At 41.5% G+C, this 21,103-nt stretch overlaps 1 protein-coding gene across 2 annotated transcripts in view; it reads right to left on the minus strand.

Moving 5' to 3' along the window:
- The window catches only part of tmc4 (transmembrane channel-like 4), a 37,577-nt gene extending 20,858 nt beyond the window's left edge, over positions 1–16,719 (minus strand). The window contains exons 1-10 of one of the 2 annotated variants that reach the window (XM_060920377.1): positions 16,573–16,719; positions 9,845–10,031; positions 9,592–9,740; positions 9,329–9,496; positions 8,706–8,791; positions 7,137–7,282; positions 6,883–7,030; positions 5,323–5,481; positions 4,125–4,279; positions 3,692–3,812 (exon numbers count right to left, since the gene is read on the minus strand). In XM_060920377.1, the coding sequence (XP_060776360.1) occupies positions 3,692–3,812; positions 4,125–4,279; positions 5,323–5,481; positions 6,883–7,030; positions 7,137–7,282; positions 8,706–8,791; positions 9,329–9,496; positions 9,592–9,740; positions 9,845–10,031; positions 16,573–16,600 (1,347 nt within the window). In that variant the 5' untranslated portion in view covers positions 16,601–16,719. The remainder of the gene's footprint in view (positions 1–3,691; positions 3,813–4,124; positions 4,280–5,322; positions 5,482–6,882; positions 7,031–7,136; positions 7,283–8,705; positions 8,792–9,328; positions 9,497–9,591; positions 9,741–9,844; positions 10,032–16,572) is intronic. The other variant, XM_060920378.1, reaches the window with a different exon arrangement.
- Positions 16,720–21,103: the final 4,384 nt, after the last annotated feature.

Below are 21,103 nucleotides of genomic sequence, written 5' to 3' on the forward strand. Positions count from 1 at the left end.
TAAATTTACCACAGGAGATTATTTCTGGATAAATTTACCACAGGAGATTATTTCTGGATAAATTGACCACAGGAAGTTATGGCTAGATAAATTTACCACAGGAAGTTATAGCTAGATAAATTTACCACAGGAAATTATTTCTGGATAAATTTACTACAGGAGATTATTACTGGATAAACTTACCACAGGAGATTATTACTGGATAAATTTACCACAGGAGATTATTTCTGGATAAATTTACCACAGGAGATTATTACTGGATAAATTTACCACAGGAGAGTATTTCTGGATAAATTTACTACAGGAGATTATTACTGGATAAATTTACCACAGGAGAGTATTTCTGGATAAATTTACTACAGGAGATTATTACTGGATAAATTTACCACAGGAGACTATTTCTGGATAAATTAACCAGAGGAGATTATTTCTGGATAAATTTACCACAGGAGATTATTACTGGATAAATTGACCACAGGAAGTTATGGCGAGATAAATTTACCACAGGAGATTATTTCTGGATAAATTTACCATTGGAAGTTATGGCTAGATAAATTTACCACAGGAGATTATTACTGGATAAATTTACCACAGGAGACTATTTCTGGATAAATTTACCATAGGAGATTATGACTGGATAAATTTACCACAGGAGATTATGACTGGATAAATTTACCACAGGAGATTATGACTGGATAAATTTACCACAGGAAATTATTTCTGGATAAATTTACCATTGGAAAGTATGGCTAGATAAATTTACCACAGGAGATTATTTCTGGATAAATTTACCACAGGAGAGTATTTCTGGATAAATTTACCACAGGAGATTATTACTGGATAAATTTACCACAGGAGAGTATTTCTGGATAAATTTACTACAGGAGATTATTACTGGATAAATTTACCACAGGAGAGTATTTCTGGATAAATTTACTACAGGAGATTATTACTGGATAAATTTACCACAGGAGATTATTTCTGGATAAATTTACCACAGGAGAGTATTTCTGGATAAATTTACCACAGGAGATTATTACTGGATAAATTTACCACAGGAGAGTATTTCTGGATAAATTTACCACAGGAAATTATAGCTAGATAAATTTACCACAGGAGAGTATTTCTGGATAAATTTACTACAGGAGATTATTACTGGATAAATTTACCACAGGAGATTATTTCTGGATAAATTTACCACAGGAGAGTATTTCTGGATAAATTTACCACAGGAGATTATTACTGGATAAATTGACCACAGGAGAGTATTTCTGGATAAATTTACCACAGGAAATTATAGCTAGATGAATTTACCACAGGAAGTTATAGCTAGATAAATTTACCACAGGAGAGTATTTCTGGATAAATTTACCACAGGAGACTATTTCTGGATAAATTTACCACAGGAGACTATTTCTGGATAAATTTACCACAGGAGATTATTACTGGATAAATTAACCACAGGAGATTATTTCTGGATAAATTTACCACAGGAGAGTATTTCTGGATAAATTTACCACAGGAGATTATTTCTGGATAAATTTACCACAGGAGAGTATTTCTGGATAAATTTACCACAGGAGACTATTTCTGGATAAATTTACCACAGGAGATTATTTCTGGATAAATTTACCACAGGAGATTATTTCTGGATAAATTGACCACAGGAAGTTATGGCTAGATAAATTTACCACAGGAAGTTATAGCTAGATAAATTTACCACAGGAAATTATTTCTGGATAAATTTACTACAGGAGATTATTACTGGATAAACTTACCACAGGAGATTATTACTGGATAAATTTACCACAGGAGATTATTTCTGGATAAATTTACCACAGGAGAGTATTTCTGGATAAATTTACCACAGGAGAGTATTTCTGGATAAATTTACCACAGGAAGTTATAGCTAGATAAATTTACCACAGGAGATTATTACTGGATAAATTACCACAGCAGAGTGTTTCTGGATAAATTTACCACAGGAGACTATTTCTGGATAAATTTACCACAGGATGTTATAGTTAGATAAATTTAATTACCACAGGAAGTTATAGCTAGATAAATTTACCACAGGAGATTATTACTGGATAAATTTACCACAGGAGAGTATTTCTGGATAAATTTACCACAGGAGACTATTTCTGGATAAATTTACCACAGGAGATTATTTCTGGATAAATTGACCATAGGAGATTATTTCTGGATAAATTGACCACAGGAGATTATTTCTGGATAAATTTACTACAGGAGATTATTACTGGATAAATTCACCACAGGAAGTTATAGCTAGATAAATTTACCACAGGAAATTATTTCTGGATAAATTTACCACAGGAGATTATTTCTGGATAAATTTACCACAGGAGATTATTTCTGGATAAATTTACCACAGGAGAGTATTTCTGAATAAATTTACCACAGGAAGTTACAGCTAGATAAATTTACCACAGGAGATTATTACTGGATAAATTACCACAGGAGAGTATTTCTGGATAAATTTACCACAGGAGACTATTTCTGGATAAATTTACCACAGGAGAGTATTTCTGGATAAATTTACCACAGGAAGTTATAGCTAGATAAATTTACCACAGGAGATTATTACTGGATAAATTACCACAGCAGAGTATTTCTGGATAAATTTACCACAGGAGACTATTTCTGGATAAATTTACCACAGGATGTTATAGTTAGATAAATTTAATTACCACAGGAAGTTATAGCTAGATAAATTTACCACAGGAGATTATTACTGGATAAATTTACCACAGGAGACTATTTCTGGATAAATTTACCACAGGAGATTATTTCTGGATAAATTGACCATAGGAGATTATTTCTGGATAAATTGACCACAGGAGATTATTTCTGGATAAATTTACTACAGGAGATTATTACTGGATAAATTTACCACAGGAAGTTATAGCTAGATAAATTTACCACAGGAGATTATTTCTGGATAAATTTACCACAGGAGATTATTTCTGGATAAATTTACCACAGGAGATTATTTCTGGATAAATTTACCACAGGAGAGTATTTCTGAATAAATTTACCACAGGAAGTTACAGCTAGATAAATTTACCACAGGAGATTATTACTGGATAAATTACCACAGGAGAGTATTTCTGGATAAATTTACCACAGGAGACTATTTCTGGATAAATTTACCACAGGAGACTATTTCTGGATAAATTTACCACAGGAAGTTATAGCTAGATAAATTTACCACAGGAAGTTATAGCTAGATAAATTTACCACAGGAGATTATTTCTGGATAAATTTACCACAGGAGAGTATTTCTGGATAAATTTACCACAGGAGAGTATTTCTGGATAAATTGACCACAGGACATTATTTCTGGATAAATTGACCACAGGAGATTATTTCTGGATAAATTTACCACAGGAGATTATTTCTGGATAAATTTACCACAGCAGATTATTTCTGGATAAATTGACCACAGGATGTTATTACTAGCTAAAGAAGGTTATTACCAGCTCACTAAATTTACCACATGATGTAATTAGTGACTATAATTACCAAAGGAGATTATTACTCGCTATCTAGTTAGCTACCACAGAATATATATATTGTATATACACTGTATATTTATTCTCTACATATTATTTCGAAACTGACACTGTGTGTTGTTGTTTACCTGATACTGTGTGTTGTTGTTGTTTACCTGATACTGTGAGTAGTTGTAGCTGCAGGGTGAACAGATTTGTGCGTTTCCCTCACATGTGATCTGTTTCCACAGAGTGTACAAGAGTACAGCTAAACTCACTAAACGCAAGAACACGGCCCTGAACACATGGGGGGGGGGGGGGGGGGGGGAGCAAACATGTTATTCTGTACAATTAGGAAGATTATTTGGATCCCATATGCACTGTTAATTGATTATACAGCATATTGCAATATTAAACAAGTCACCTGGCCTTTTCTTTAGTAACACTTATCTAAACATGCAACCTGATAGGTGGTGTGTAACATGTTAGCATTGGATTGTTAGTAAATTAGCAATGTTCTTTAGCTTGCTCTTAATTACAAAACTAACACTGTTTCAAAAGTGTGTGTGTGTGTGTGTGTGTGTGTGTGTGTGTGTGTGTGTGTCTAACCGTAGCACGGCAAGGATTACAGTGACACTAGGTGAGTATTTCTCAAGGTTAGCGATCTGGTCACACAGAAAAGGAACAACAAAATTACTGGCTGTGATCACGATGGAGGGGAGATACTCCAGTAGCAATCCCAAGATACCTTCCCGTTGCTGAGACTAAAAAAAAGAAAGCAAGAAATACTCATTAGCAGTTTCTCATTAAGCCTTCATTTTATTCAGCCATTGTTGCATTTTTTGACAGTCTTGTCTTCTGGAGTTGATTGTAAAATTATCTTTTCTCTCTCTCTCAGGTTATGATGGCAAAATTTGAGCCGAGGGTTAGCAATGACCACGGTCAAGATTTTCTGTCAGGAAACGTTGAATCAGAAAAGCCAGCTAGTGCATGATATTCTACAAATGAACCATCACTGGGCGGCACGGTGGTGTAGTGGTTAGCGCTGTCGCCTCACAGCAAGAAGGTCCTGGGTTCGAGCCCCGGGGCTGGCGAGGGCCTTTCTGTGTGGAGTTTGCATGTTCTCCCCGTGTCCGCGTGGGTTTTCTCCGGGTGCTCCGGTTTCCCCCACAGTCCAAAGACATGCAGGTTAGGTTAACTGGTGACTCTAAATTGAGCGTAGGTGTGAATGTGAGTGTGAATGGTTGTCTGTGTCTATGTGTCAGCCCTGTGATGACCTGGCGACTTGTCCAGGGTGTACCCCGCCTTTCGCCCGTAGTCAGCTGGGATAGGCTCCAGCTTGCCTGCGACCCTGTAGAAGGATAAAGCGGCTAGAGATAATGAGATGAGATGAGATGAGATGAACCATCACTGTCACATCCACACCAGACTCTGCCATTTGGACTCCATTTCCCAAGAACACTCACTGCTTACAAGCATGGCTGACAAAAACTCCAGTTCCCATCACCCATCACAAACCCTCACTCGCTCCAGCTCACCTTCGTACTGATTTTGCACACCTGCTGTCAGCTCATGTGATTAATTAGCTACTTTAAATCCACACCTGGAAGTCAACAGCTAGTAGTGAGTTAGCTCATCTCGTGTATTTATGAGGCACTCTTCAAACATTTGCATTTATTTGAAGGACTCCTGAAACTGTTTATTGCTTGCTCTGACTGACACTTATTGCTCCCATGTGATCGAACGAAAAGTTTTAATTTTTGCAAAACATGACTATTGCTCAGAACTACAGCGAGTACAGTTTTACCTGACTATACTGGGTTGCAGAACTGATGGCAAAGAAGGCACCAACTATCATTGCCAGAACAATGAGGTTTAAGAAAATTCGGAGGGAATAAAGAAAGAATGCTTGAGAGAGAGTGAGAGAGTCAGCCTTCCTCTTAATTCTCTCCTCCTCCAGATCCACCTGATGAAAGAGAAAGAGAGAGAGAGAGACAGAGAGAGAGATGCAGATAATGAGGCATAAAGAAAGTCAGATCAGGTGTTTGGAATATTGATGTTTATTCTATCCACATTCACTGGATATGAGCAATCGCACACTCTGTTTAGCTAATCTACTAGTAGGCTATCAGCTTATATATTGTGAATAGAAGAAGAAAATGGTGAAGCGTGTTGCCGAACCAACCGAGAACAAAATAAAAACTCTCCTTGAAAACAAAACTCTAAAAAAATCCCCAAAAAACAACAAAATATGGAATGAAAGTATTTGATGGTAAGAACTTTTTTTCCAAGAATTATAATTATCGCATTTTTCACAAATTGCTACTGTCATTTCGCCGGTTTGTTTACATTCTTAGCGGAAATTATTTTGTCGGACATTTTGTACAAAGTTTTTATGTATCGAATTTGCAAAAAAGAAAAATAAAATGCTCTCTTTCTCAAAATCCAGTGAATGTGGATAGAATAAAACAGTCATTCCACTCAATCTTGTCGTACATGGCTTATCGCCAACTTGGTGCTACGCGCCTCGTTGGCTATCAGCTCACGTACGACTCGATTTCATGGAATAACTGTTAATTACTGAAAGACATTATTTCAGCCATTTTGTTTGCAAAATAAGGCTAAAATATAAGGAACTTTATAGCATAAAAGTTGGTCGTACTTCCTGCGCAACTAATAATCAGGAAGTACAGTAATGTTCCAGGAAGTAATGAAAGTAAAGTAGGGTTTATATTTTCGACATGGGAACACAAACATACATGATGGCTAAGTGGTTTGAATATTGTTGCTATGCAACAGGGAAATCCAGAACATAAACTGGCTATTGACTGACATGAACAATTTAGCTAGCTAGCACATCGCCCTTATGTCTTGGATACAAATGTTATTTTTTTCAAAATTGCATAAAAACAAGAAGTTCACAAGTCGAAAATTAAATCCATGATGACTCAGCATTTCCCTCAGATATGGGAGTGAGTTCCTAAGAAATGAATGACAAATAAAAAAATGTGTTGTAATTAATTAATAACACTTCGCACTAATCAGTAACCAACCTGTATGTAATGGGCTGTATCATATTGAGAAATGAAAACATCGTGTTGTGAATTCAGAAAAATATCACTGTCAAATTGGTGAATGCCAAAAGACGACCATATTTGAACACCATATTGCGTAACCGAAATGTAGGCGTGTTACTGAATCCAAATATGGAAATAAGAGCAGCTCCAAGTTTGATTTTTAGATCAAATACAAATATAAATGTTGATAATCTTCACTGCGAATGCATTCAACATGATTTAACATGAGAGCTGAGATGTCAGTGCAAATGTTTATGGGCGTGTCTCTGTAAACAGGAAGTAGCGTTCACCTGTAAGCGATAACGCAGGTTGTTGTGTTTTACTTTGGCAGTGAGCTGATCTTGGAGGCCATGATCCCAGCCTGTGAAAACAAGCACACTGTACCCTCCTAAGGGTCCGCCATCCATCGCCATGACAAGCTGTGCGACTCTACCCATCCTGTCAACCAATCAGAGGCTTTCATTCATTGTATGTATCCATTTTGAACTCGAAGTGGATGTAGATGCTATAGAAGCAAAGTTATTACTGTTATTATTGGACTTACCGAACCACGATGCATAACAGGCAAAACAGGAAGTAGAAGGTGGTGGTGAGCAGGTAAGCCAGTGAAATGTTGTATGAAAACCCATTGCTGATGACCTCAGTGTTATTATAAAATCCATAGAACAGGTATGAGTACTCCATGAAGCCCTGGAAGAGAATTTTCCAAGCTGCTTTTACAGAAAATAAATTTTAAAAAAAAATTGACCAATCTGAGCTGTCGTCAAAGTGAAAAAAAAAATTGAGTACTACGTTTCTCTGGTGCATTTATTATGATGTGAATTTCAACATTTCAACTCACCGTGAGCTCATGGCGATTACTTAAGTATTAGTTTTAGCTACTTGAGCACTACGTGGGTGGCACGGTAGTGTAAGTGGTTAGCACGGTCGCCTCATAGCAAGAAGGTTCTGGGTTCGAGCCCAGAAGCCAGCGAGGGCCTTTCTGTGTGGAGTTTGCATGTTCTTCCCGTGTCTGTGTGGGTTTCCTCTGGGTGCTCCGGTTTCCTCCACAGTCCAAAGACATGCGGATAGGTTAATGTGGGACGGCCTTGGGTGCCCTTGAGCGAGGCACCTAACTCCCAACTGCTCCCTGGATGCTGTTAGCATGGCTGCCCACTGCTCTGGGTATGTGTGTGTGCTCCTTGCTCACGTGTGTGTGTGTGTGTGTGTGTGTTCACTGCTTCAGATGAGTTAAATGCAGAGAGGAATTTCACAAGTGTGTGATGAATAAAGTTGTGCTTTCTTTCTTTCTTTCTTTCTTTCTTTAAGATGATGTTGCTGTAAAGCTATGCTTACATTAATTTTTTATTTAAGTCTTGTTGTCATTGATTCCTGTTATGTAATGTCATGATTGTGGTATAATAGTGGGATAATAGTGGTCATGTGATGTCTGTGTGATACTCTGATTTATTACTGTTAGATTAGTGCTAGAGTTCATAGTTCAATGAGTCAGATATCATAAGCACTAAAACATACTCGAGAACTAAAACTGGAATGGGGTGAGATGGTCAGGTGTTCCATCCATTATCTGTAGCCGCTTATCCTGTTCTACAAGGTTGCAGGCAACCTGGAGCCTATCCCAGCTGACTATGGGCGAGAGGCGGGGTACACCCTGGACAAGTCGCCAGGTCATTGCAGGGCTAAGACATAGACACAGACAACCATTCACGCTCACACCTATGGTCAATTTAGAGCCACCAATTAGCCTAACCTGCATGCCTTTGGGGGAAACCGGAGCACCTGGAGGAAACCCACGCGGACAGCATGCAAACTCCACACAGAAAGGCCCTCGCCGGCTGCTGGGCTCGAACCCAGGACCTTCTTGCTGTGAGGCGACAGTGCTAACCACTACACCACTGTGCCACCACCTTTGGGCATCTTGTGTAATTTATTTCCAACAGTACATTTAGCTACATAGCACACCGTTTCCAGGAATAATATTAAAATATTGAATTTAGATTTGCATCATGTGCAATATGCAGAAATTGAAGCATACTGTAAGAGCAAATTCTGTGAAAACTGTTGAACATAAAGTGAATTACTGCAAGTGTATGTGTGTTTGTATGTGTCATACCGTTCCTGAGAGCAAATCCAGGAAGTAGGTGTAGTAAACGGTGAGAGGTTGAGGCTGAACATCATATTGCAGACACACCTCCACACCTGCACCAAAAACAGAGCTCTCACACCATCCACACTGAGAAACATTTCATAGCCAGATGGTCGTGCCTGATCAGAAGGTTGTGAGGTTAATTTCAAGTAGCCCATTTGGAAGTTGCTCCCAAGGGAAATGTCAGATCCTGGTTATAACACGAAGCATAGGTCAGAGAAGTAGCAAAGAGGCCAAGGCTAATACTTGACACAATGCTACCACCATCATGCTTCACTGTTTGGTTGTATGAAGGAGGACATGTGTATAAAAGTGGCATGGCAATTTTTAAGGGCTAACCAGGAATCATCCTCAAAATCCGTAGCACGGTGAGGTAGGGCCACAGAAAATTTGGACTTCATGAGGAGAGGGAAATAACAGAGTATAAAGAACTAAACTAATCCAACCGAAACTCAGAACAAGTGAATATAATCGGAAACAGACGAATGGTGGTACGGAGGAAGAGGCAGACCAAAAATTGGCACAATTTTGGTATAAATAAAGAAACAAAACTGAGTGGATTATTATATTAGAAAACCAGCAGTTTTTACCTGAAAGGTTGATGGAGGGAATGAGTAAATGACCAGTGGAGTTGTTAAAGCGGAAAACAATGCTGGGTATGATCAAAAAACCGGCCATCAACAGGAAGGACAGGAAGTTCAGAATAACAAGGAATCTCAAGAACAGGAAATAGGACTTGACGCCTCCTCCAAAATGTCCTGTTTAGAAAATAAAAATCACTGATAGAAAAAGTCTCCGGTTCCTTTCACCTGGTTCTCCTGAGCCCAGAGCACAATATGAATTTATATGTTACCTCCGATCTGGTGTAAGGACTTCCTCCAGAGCTTGATGAAATACAAAGCACCCGATAGGTCCTCACGAAAACGCCGAAAGGACTTGGAGTGATGTAAATGCCAGGAAGTCCAACTCGACACAACGGGGACTTGCATCTGCTGCACCTGCCTGAAGGACAGACCCAGGATTGACACTTGACTGGCAGCAACATTTGTATTTACTTTTCATTATAGCATTTTATAACTCACAAAAAAATTGAAAACATATTGTACCATATAGCTTTTTTCAGTCCCATGTGAAGGGGCAGCTCTTTGAGATTTTGCATTTTGTTGGAATTTTCATCTTTACTGCTGTCTTCCTCAGGATGTGAGCTCCATTTAAACTGTACTGCAGCCTCGTTCATTTCACTGAAGGGTGCTTTGCGTGACCTTAGGGAGCCGTAGTAGCTGCGGTCATATTCTGGAGCAGGGAACACCACAGGCAAAGGAAGTGATAAATACAGACACATTGAAGAACAGCTAAGATTAGCTAATGAATGCAGATAAATATGATCTCATCTCATCTCATTATCTCTAGCCGCTTTATCCTTCTACAGGGTCGCAGGCAAGACTACGGGCGAAAGGCAGGGTACACCCTGGACAAGTCGCCAGGTCATCACAGGGCTGACATATAGACACAGACAACCATTCACACTCACATTCACACCTACGGTCAATTTAGAGTCGCCAGTTAACCTAACCTGCATGTCTTTGGACTGTGGGGAAAACCGGAGCACCTGGAGGAAACCCACATGGACACTAGTCTGGTTAACACCAGACCATATCACAAGTGAAATATGTCTTTTCAGATCGGAACGATTGTGCAAAGCAGCATGGGATTTCCCAGGCTACATGGACACGGGGAGAACATGCAAACTCCACCCAGAAAGGCCCTCGCCGGCCATGGGGCTCGAACCCTGACCTTCTTGCTGTGAGGCGACAGCACTAACCACTACACCACCGTGCCGCCCATGAATATGATCATTAAACAATTATTATTGATTTGCACTGCCATTCAAAAGTTGGGAATCACTCAGAAATTGCCTGGCTCTAACCAGGAGAGAAAAAGAAATGGTGGAGCAGGATAAATACTGTACATCAGAGTCTCTTGTTTGAGAAACAGATGCCTCACAGGTCCAAATCTAGCAGCTTTATTAAATAGCCTCTGTTAAACACCAGCTTCTTAGCCTGTGCAATCACTCAACCCAAATCAGTTGACAAAAAAAGTATCCATCAAACCAATCCAACTTGTGGGAGGTGCTTCAGGAAGCATGGAGTGAAATTTCTGCAGATTACCTCAAAACACTGACAGCTAGAGTTGCTACAAATGGAGGATTCTATGATGAAAGCAAATTCTGAAGCACTGCATTGTATTTGAAACAGAAATCATTCTTCCTAACCTTGTCAATATCTTGACAAGACTCTATTTTCTGTTCATTTCACAACTTATTTGATGAACAGAAGTTTGAGCGTTCGTAGTCATTGTGAAATGTGCCACTGTTATTGGCACGCCTGCATTTAATACTTTTTATACAACCTCCCTTTGCCAGTAAAATAGCACTGAGTCTCTCCAAGAACATTTTATAAGGTTGGAGATACAGAGCAGGGCATCTGAGCCCATTCCTCTTTACACAATCTCTCCAGATCATCCAGGGTCCTCGGCCCTCTCTTGCGCTCCTCTTAAGCTCATCCCACAGGTTTTCACTGGGGTTCAGGTCAGGGGACTGAAATGGCCATGGCAGAAGTTTGATTCTGTGCTCAGTGAACCATTTTTGTGTTGATTTGGACAGATGCTTCGGATCATTGTCCTGCTGGAAAATCCAACGACGACCCAGTTTTAGTTTCCTGGCAGAGGCAGCCAGATTCTGATTTAAAATGTCTTGGTATTTCATGGATTCCGTGATACCATGTACCCTAACAAGGTTTCAGAGCGTTTGGAGGAAAAACAGCCCCAAAACATCACAGAACCGCCACCATATTTTACAGTTGGGATCGGCTTCTTTTCATTATAGCCATCCTTTTTTTTTTATACCAAACCCACCTTGAGTGTTTATTGCCAAAAAGCTCCATTTTTGTTCCATCAGACCAGAGAACACGGTTCCAGTCAAAGTTGTCATAGCATTTCACAAATTTCAGGTGCTTACATTTGTGGTTAACTGACAGAAAACGCTTTTTTTCTGGCAAACCTTCCAAATAATCTGTTGGCATGGAGATGGAGTCTGATGGTGGTTTTGGAAACTTGGAAACTCCAAGATTTTATTTTTTCTTGTAATTCACCAACAGTGATCCTTGGAGATTTTTTTTTTTTGCCTCTCTTGTCTCCTCATCACAGTACATGGGGACAAAATAAACTTGGGTCCTCTTCCAGGCAAGTTTGTAACAGTTCCAGTTGGTGTCCACTTTTTTATTATTGCTCTAACAGTATAAATTTTTCAGGCGAGTAGCTATTTTTTATACCCTTTCCCTGACTTATGAAGGTTAACACACTTCTCCCTCATTGGGTTTGTGTCTTCTCTTCTCTTTCCCATGTTGATAGATGCCTAAGGGAATTTGGCCTCTGTTTCGCCTCATATTTGTCCCCCAGTTAATCAGGAAGTCATGGATTACAGCTTGAAAGTTCCTCCACACGCCATTCAGCTCAAACATGTACAATTTAAATGGGAAACATACTTCAGTTACATTGTGTTCACCATCATTTCCATCCATCCACCCATCCATTTTCTTCCGCTTATCTGAAGTCAGGTCGCGGTGGCAGCAGGGTAAGCAGGGTATTCCAGGTGTCCCTCTCCCCAGCAACGCTTTCCAGTTCCTCCTGGGGGATCCAAAGGCACTCCCAGGCCAGATGAGATATATAATCTCTCCAGCGTGTTCTGGGTCTACCCCGAGGTCTCCTTCCAGTTGGATGTGCCCGGAAAACCTCCAAAGGAAGGCGCCCAGGAGGCATCTTAATCAGATGCCCGAACCACCTCAGCTGACTCCTTTCAACATGAAGGAGCAGCAACTTGACTCCGAGATCCCTGTGGATGTCTGAGCTCCTCACCCTGTCTCTGAGGGTGAACCCAGCCACCCTCCAGAGGAAGCTCATTTCAGCCACCTGTATCTGTGATCTCATTCTTTCAGTCACTACCCAAAGCTCATGACTATTGGTCAGGGTTGGAACATAGATTGACTGGTAAATCAAAAGCTTTGCTTTCTGTCTCAGCTCCCTCTTCACCACGACGGACCAGTACAACGCCTGCATTACTGCTGAGGCCACCCCAATCTGTCTGTCCATCTCACGCTCTGTTTTACCATCACTTGTGAACAAGACCCCGAGATACTTGAACTCCTTCACTTGGGGCAGCAACTCACTCCCAACCTGGAGGGAGCACTCCAACGTTTTCCAGCAGAGAACCATGGCCTCAGACTTGGAGGTGCTGACTCTCATCCCAATCGCTTCACTCTTGCCTGCAAACCATTCCAGTGCTTGCTGAAGGTCACGCTCTGAAGAAGCCAACAGAATCATGTTATCTGCAAAAAGCAGGGATACAATTCTGAGGTTCCCAAATCGGACACCCTCCTCACCCTGGCTGTGCCTTGAGATCCCATCCACGAATATCACAAACAGGATCGGCGACAAGGGGCAGCCTTGGCGGAGTCCAACACTCACTGGAAACGTGTTTGACTTTGTGCTGAAAATTCGGACACAGCTCCACGGGCGCAGATAGAGGGGGGGACGGGGGGGATTCGTCCCACCCAGATTTAAATTCACCTCGTTCGGTCCCCCCCACTTATAGGGAGGAAAAAACGTCTATGCTGTCTTTCTTTGCATAAGGCAAACCTCACGGAAAAATCAAAAGACTAATTACAATTCGGTTTATTGAGGTGCACAGCAGTACATACATAGTTGCAACTGCACAGACTGCACAGGTTGCGAGCTTGAGCTTGGTTGCTATTGTTACCCACAACAAGTTTGACAGGCATATCGGGGACAGCTCCTCCTAGTTCAGGACCCCAACACGGCATGATGAAGGGTGCCAAAAGGCAGAAAACGATTGCATCGTTTTTAAAAAAAAAAACGACTGTAAGTAAACTGTGCCTTACTTTATCATATCACCTTGCAATTTTTTGATAGTCTGTTCAAAGTAATGTCGTAGTGAAAGTAAAATCGTACGGAGTAGAGATGCCTTTCTGGTAGCCTCCTTCTTTCGGTGGTAGCCTGTAGTGCTCAGAAGGCAGTTTTAATGTTTAATCTGGTGTTCCCTGCCATAATTTCAGCGAGCATATTGTTTTATAAGGAAACTTTGCGAAGAGTTGTTGATTGACTGCCGCTCACGCAACACACAGGCATAGTTAGAAAGTCAGGATGCACTGGTTTACACTTTACACACACACGTAGCCCAGCCACATGTTGGGGGTGGGGTTGGGGTTGGTTTGCTGACAGCTTTGTCCCCCCCAGTTCAAAAAACATATCTGCGCCACTGCACAGCTCACACTTTGGTTGTACAAGGACCGGATGGCTCATAGCAACGGCCCTAATACCCCATACTCCCGCAGTGCCCCCCACAAGAGTCCCTGGGGGACACGGTCATAAGCCTTTTCCAAATCTACAAAACACATGTAGACTGGCTGGTCATACTCCCATGAACCCCTCAACAACCCTGCCAGATAAAGAGCTGGTCCACTGTTCCATGGCCAGGATGGAATCCGCATTGCTCCTCTTGAATCTGAGGTTTGACAGTCGGTCAGAGCCTCCTTTCCAGCACCCTGGAATAAACTTTCTCGGGGCGGCTGAGCAGTGTGATACCCCTATAATTGGAGCACACAGTATCATTTCCAGCGTACTAATAATAGTGACACTTAAAAAAAAATTATTTCTTGATGAGGGATTTGTTTTTCTCTGAATAAAAATTTCAATTAAAGGTTGGATTTTTCTCATTTTGTGTGAGACAAAGCGTGAGACAGTGTGAGACAAAGCGACTTCACCAAAAAGTGGATTTTTTCTAACCCTTTTTACTAATCTTTACAAGGGGTGCCAATAATTTTGGAGGAGATATCTATCCATCCATCCATCCATCCATCCATCCATCCATCCATCCATTATCTGTCACCGCTTATCCTGTTCTACAGGGTCGCGGGCAAGCTGGAGCCTATCCCAGCTGACTATGGGCGAGAGGCGGGGTGCACCCTGGACAAGTCGCCAGGTCATCGCAGGGCTAGACACTATATATCTCATCTCATTATCTCTAGCCGCTTTATCCTTCTACAGGGTCGCGGGCAAGCTGGAGCCTATCCCAGCTGACTATGGGCGAGAGGCGGGGTGCACCCTGGACAAGTCGCCAGGTCATCGCAGGGCTAGACACTATATATCGATATCTATAATAGTCAGCAGACTTCATAGAGACTGGAATGTCTATGTAGTGAATGTATTGAGGTTTTAGGGAGCTGTAAATACAAAAAGACGTCTTTATTAGACATCTAGTGTGCGACATAGTGCAGTATTTCGGGCGCCTTTATATAGGAAGCACCAAGTTAAATAAACCCGAAAGTCTTGCTCTTGCACAGAAGCTACATCAACTCGGGTTTATATGCCATTAAAACCTTTTTGTATCAAAAATAAACCCAAAATGACTCTCTATCCCTATAAATGGACACCGAGTGCACCTGTTACAATGGTACCTATTAGGGTTGCAAAATTCCAGGAATTTTCAAAGTTGGAAACTTTCCATGGGAATTAACGGGAATTTATGGGAATTAACAGGAATTATTGGGAATAAACTGGGAATTATCAAAAGTTGAAGGTTGGGAACATAAATATAGTTGGTAGAAAAAAATATTGTAGCATAATCTTGGCTAAAACTATCAGATTTGATGTGAGTACAGTTGAGTATAATTTGCTATTCCTCAATCACAGGGACATAGCACACTACTTCCTGTAGTAGAGCTATTGAGACCACACCCCCTACATGCATTGTGCATTCCTCCATCACATGCACAATGATTTCTAGAATTCTGAACTACTAAAGCAACTTTTTTGAGCCCACAACACAGATACAGACTATTGAACCATTTGAGCCAAAGGACTACATACAGTCAAGTACGTTTTGATAATATGAGGTAGATGATATTTGATCTACGGTGTTAAAGTTTAACTAGCAAAATCAAAATCTATTGCTAGCTTACTGGTAAACCAGATGTGCTAAATGTAAGCTAGCTAGCACCATTTAATTAAAGAAGTTAGCTTATCGTGGTGCTAGCTACCGCAAAATGTGATGCTGTTTCTTCTGCCTCCTGCTAGACGGTTTTATGTAACTACACAAGATTTCATCAATTTAAAATGTTTTGAAGACCTTTCCATTAGTTCAGCTTGCTATCTACATATTTGCATTTTTTGTCATCTTATTTAACAGAAAAATGCCACGTACGCCATCCAGTGTGTGGAAGCAAAATTCCCAAAATTCCCTAACTAAAGTTTCCATGGAAAGTTTCTGGAAATTTACCGAAAATATACCGGAAATTTTCCACCCCTTTGCAACCCTAGTACCTATAGTACTTTTTGACACACAAGAGGGAACACACAAGAGTGCACAACAAAGGATATGAAATTACGCACCATACATCCAAATACAGCACATAAAGCCAAATTACAACCCTTTATCAGGTTCTGTGTGTCATTTCAGGAACCATAGATACTATTTATGGTTTATTCTCCCAAAAGAAAGACACTGCAGAAGCTACATCTGATCATTTGATCACAGCATTCTGTATCCTGATGTCTCGTCCCATTTATGTGAGCATACTCAGCAAAACAAACCAGATTTCTTGTTATTAGTCATTTTTTCTCTCTAAAACACACAAAGTCGACGAAAGGAGACGTGTACTACAATGAAGGAGCAACTAGTCGGCCCATGTTTAGCTTTAAGAAGTTAAAAACAAATTAAACAAAAGCAGATATGCGTGTTTGACAAGTGATAAAATCCTACCTGCTGTGTTTAATTTTCTCAGCTCCATTGGAAATGCATGAGATGCACCAGAGTCATGAAATACAAACACCAAAAACTCAAACTCTCATCACTCTTAATGATGTTTCGAAGTCTACTGCAAAAAAAAAAAAAGTATATACGCGTATCCAGGAATTTCTCGTGCTTGGACTTTGAACTTGAGGAAAAAGCGTTTTGGAGACACTTCCTTGTATGAAAGGACATTAATCTTCCATTGTGAGGCCACTGTGTGTGTACATATGGGTGTTAGCTTAGAGGTAGAGTTGTAAATTAATCTGAGGGGACTGACCCGCTGAACTGGTTTGGCCTCATCCTAAATATTAGTTTCTGCTTTGAGCAGAATAGCTTTTCCAGTGGCTATATTTAAGGCTCTGAGAGAAATAGTAACACAAACAAAACTTCTTGTAAATGGTAACTTTATTTTCAACATGAGCTCCAAGACTAGCTGTTCCAAATACCTGTCCCTGTGGATACATCCCAAACCACCCCACCTATTATTCACTATATACTGTAGGCCACATACTATAAATGCTCTTGATGTATCCCAACCCCCAAACACACATTATTCTCTGTAGTGAAACAAGAGAACCTTGTCCTACCTTGAACCCAGATCTATAGGGTGCCAAACCTGCACCCTCACAACAACACCAAAGAGCCAGGCTCATTAGTATGGCAGTCAGTGCACATACTCAACTGTAGTGATGGGCACTCCATCACACTGCCCTCCCCTTCGGGAGGCGCACCCGTGCGCTTCACATACACAGGTGTCCCTCACGCATCCCCCAGCCGTACTTCTCCCATACCAGGGTGCCCCACACACTCGTGCTTCACCCATCTCTGGAGTCCCTCGTACTGGGGCCACCTTTCCTGGGGGTCCCTTTTGTGGCTCACACACAGGGCACACCTCCAATGGCCTCCTGGCAAGCCATCCCACTTCTGACACCATCTGTAGCGAAGCGTGAGACCAGTCACCTTTTCCTGGCTCTTCGGTGTTGTGGTCAGGGTGCACTCTATAGACCTGGGTTCAAGGCAGGATAACTGTGACTGTGACTGTTCTCTCGCTTTGCTCCATTCTCCATTTCCTGTTGAACAAATCAACAGTCAGCCCATGATGGATCTGTCCTAAACCACATTCCTTATTAACTATATACTGTGGGCCACATAAACACAGCCATTCTACTGTGGACATGTCCCAAACCACACTGATTACTTATAATATGCTGGAGGCCACATAAACTCTGTCCACTGTGGACCTGTCCTGAACCACACCTCTTCTCATCTCATCTCATTATCTCTAGCCGCTTTATCCTTCTACAGGGTCGCAGGCAAGCTGGAGCCTATCCCAGCTGACTACGGGCGAAAGGCGGGGTACACCCTGGACAAGTCGCCAGGTCATCACAGGGCTGACACATAGACACAGACAACCATTCACACTCACATTCACACCTACGGTCAATTTAGAGTCACCAGTTAACCTAACCTGCATGTCTTTGGACTGTGGGGGAAACCGGAGCACCCGGAGGAAACCCACGCGGACACGGGGAGAACATGCAAACTCCACACAGAAAGGCCCTCGCCGGCCATGGGGCTCAAACCCAGGACCTTCTTGCTGTGAGGCGACAGCGCTAACCACTACACCACCGTGCCGCCCACCACACCTCTTATTTACTATATATTGGCTACACACTGTAAATGCTGACACTTAATTGTGGATGTGTCCCAAACCACACACATTACTTTCTATTTACTATAGAACAAATAAACCATCAGTCAACCATGGACATGTTCCAAATCAAACACACACACACACACACACACACACACACACACACACACACACACACACACACACACTATTTGCTATTACTGTAGAGCAAATAATAACTTTTTAGTCAACGATGGATGTGTCCCAAACCACACTCCTTATTCACTATATACTGTAGGCCACTTAAACACTGCCATTCCACTATGGACATGTCCCAAACCACATTTATTATTCACTATATACTGGAGGCTTCATACTATAAATGCTGACACTTGACTGTGGACATGTCCCAAACCATCCACCCACCCTCTCAGTCTTCATTCCTTCTCATCTTAACAATATGTAATGTAAGGGCCAGTTAAGCAATAATAATTTAAGTTAAAAACAGTTAAAAATGAATGATGATAATTTAAGAACATAGAAAAGAGTTTAGAACATAGAAAAAGAACATAGAAAAGAGTTCCATGTTCTATCTGCCATCTTGGACGGCATGGCCGCGCATAGAACTTAGACGAACCCGTTCTAATTATCAAGTGTGTGGGAGTAGATCTTTCGAGAATGGTTATATCTTGTTCAGCATTTGGTTGTACCAATAGACAGGGCCAAAAGGAGGGCCTGTCATTTTATAGATTCCCCGCAGACGAGGAGAGACGCGCAAAATGGGTGTCCGCTGTGCGAAGAGAAAACTGGAACCCCGGTTCTACCAGCTGAATTTGTAGTGAACACTTCATATCAGGTAGGTGTAATCTTCTAATTCAATACTCCTAGTACATCTGTTAAGTTGATTTTCGGATTGAATGATAACTGCATAGTCGGTGATTTGTGATATTTTTTTTCAGACAAAAACATACATATTTACAACCCTGTCATTATCTGGAACTGAGTTTAGATTTCGAACATTCTTACGATAAAACGTCCTGCATAATCTCTTTATGATAAACGTCTTAATGCCACTTACCCGTGAGGTTATCAAGTAGACATTCTTCTTCGGAACCTTCCAGAGGTATAGTTGGGATGCCCATCCCGCAACAAAATATTTATAAGCTTCCAGGCTCTTGTAAGCTTTGAGGGCTTTGCCAGTGTAACACGATTCACGATTAACAAGAAAATTGTAAATGTCGTGGTAGGCCAGATCGGGCGAATCGCCGGCACCGCAGCTCCGAATTTCCCTAAATAAGGATTGCGGCAAGTTGTATGGATCTGCAATCCCCAACCTGGAACACTTTTCCACGTAACGCTGCCTCACGTCACCTTCAAGATGCTGAACAAACTTAGACAAGTTATCGCGCGATGTAGATGGGGTATTTTACGAATTTTCTTGGGGATTACTCCCTGGATCCATTACGCTCGCGCAAGGTAAACAATCCTGAAGCCGTCCAATATGGCGGAGTAAACACGGACGGGTCATGTGACTGCACATCCTCTATACTTTAGTTTCGAGTCAGAACACGGTGGAAGCAACACAGTCTTTTGACCGTGCACCAGACTTTGTGATTTACCTTGTTGTTTTTAAGTAAACATTTTAGAAAGACAAGGGAAGTTGTCATGTCTCGTCGCTCGTGTGGAAAAAGAGTGTTTTTTCGACTGACTCTAGAAATGGTACAGTAACCAAGGAAGAGCTAACGGAGTGCTATTACATTTAGTCAAAAGACTCGCTTAACGAGTGGAGCAGCGGAGCTGGAGTTGCACTGTGTATGTGTGAGAGAGCGGGGCCCGTTGCATGAAAGGAAAGAAGGAGAGCTCACCCAAGGATGCTGAAGCAGAAACGGACTATTGTTTGAAATATTCTCCAAGACAAGGTACTGATAGATCCTCGTAATATCCACGTGCGGTAAGACGAGCAGACGTCTCATCTCATTTCATCTCATCTCATTATCTCTAGCCGCTTTATCCTGTTCTACAGGGTCGCAGGCAAGCTGGAGCCTATCCCAGCTGACTACGGGTGAAAGGCGGGGTACACCCTGGACAAGTCGCCAGGTCATCACAGGGCTGACACATAGACACAGACAACCATTCACACTCACGTTCACACCTACGCTCAATTTAGAGTCACCAGTTAACCTAACCTGCATGTCTTTGGACTGTGGGGGAAACCGGAGCACCTGGAGGAAACCCACGCGGACACGGGGAGAACATGCAAACTCCACACAGAAAGGCCCTCGCCGGCCACGGGGCTCGAACCCGGACCTTCTTGCTGTGAGGCGACAGTGCTAACCACTACACCACCGTGCCGCCACGAGCAGACGTGAAGTGGATAATTACGGCGCTCGAGCCGAAATTAAAGGACGATTGCAAACAAAAAATGCAAGTTACGGATTTCCCCTGTGAATTGTAATGCAAGTCTTGAGTCAAACAACGTGGAGTTTGGCATTATTTTGAAAGGTTGTATTGCACTCGTTTTATGAAGAAAAGTGACTTTGAAGAAAAGTGCTTTTAAACTTTTGCATACTACTTGAGCCTTTACTCTGCAATATAAGATGGCTAATGAAAAGGAGCCAAGATGTCTTGAGGATGGAACAGGGAAGGTCACGCAAGCTGACAGAGAAAGCACTACAGGAGAAATTACAAAGGCACATAGCACTGAGGAAGCACAACTTAGGAGCTCTCACAAGTAAAATAAGGGACGAGGAGACATTGAAGAGTGATGCTCAAAATTTACAAAGAGTCAAAGAAGTGATGGAAAATGATTTTGCACTTCATTTACAGGGGCTTAGTTGCCACAACGATGAAGTAAATCTTTTGGCTGAA

The sequence above is a fragment of the Neoarius graeffei genome, chromosome 5, assembly GCF_027579695.1.
Source record: "Neoarius graeffei isolate fNeoGra1 chromosome 5, fNeoGra1.pri, whole genome shotgun sequence".
NCBI lineage: Eukaryota > Metazoa > Chordata > Actinopteri > Siluriformes > Ariidae > Neoarius > Neoarius graeffei.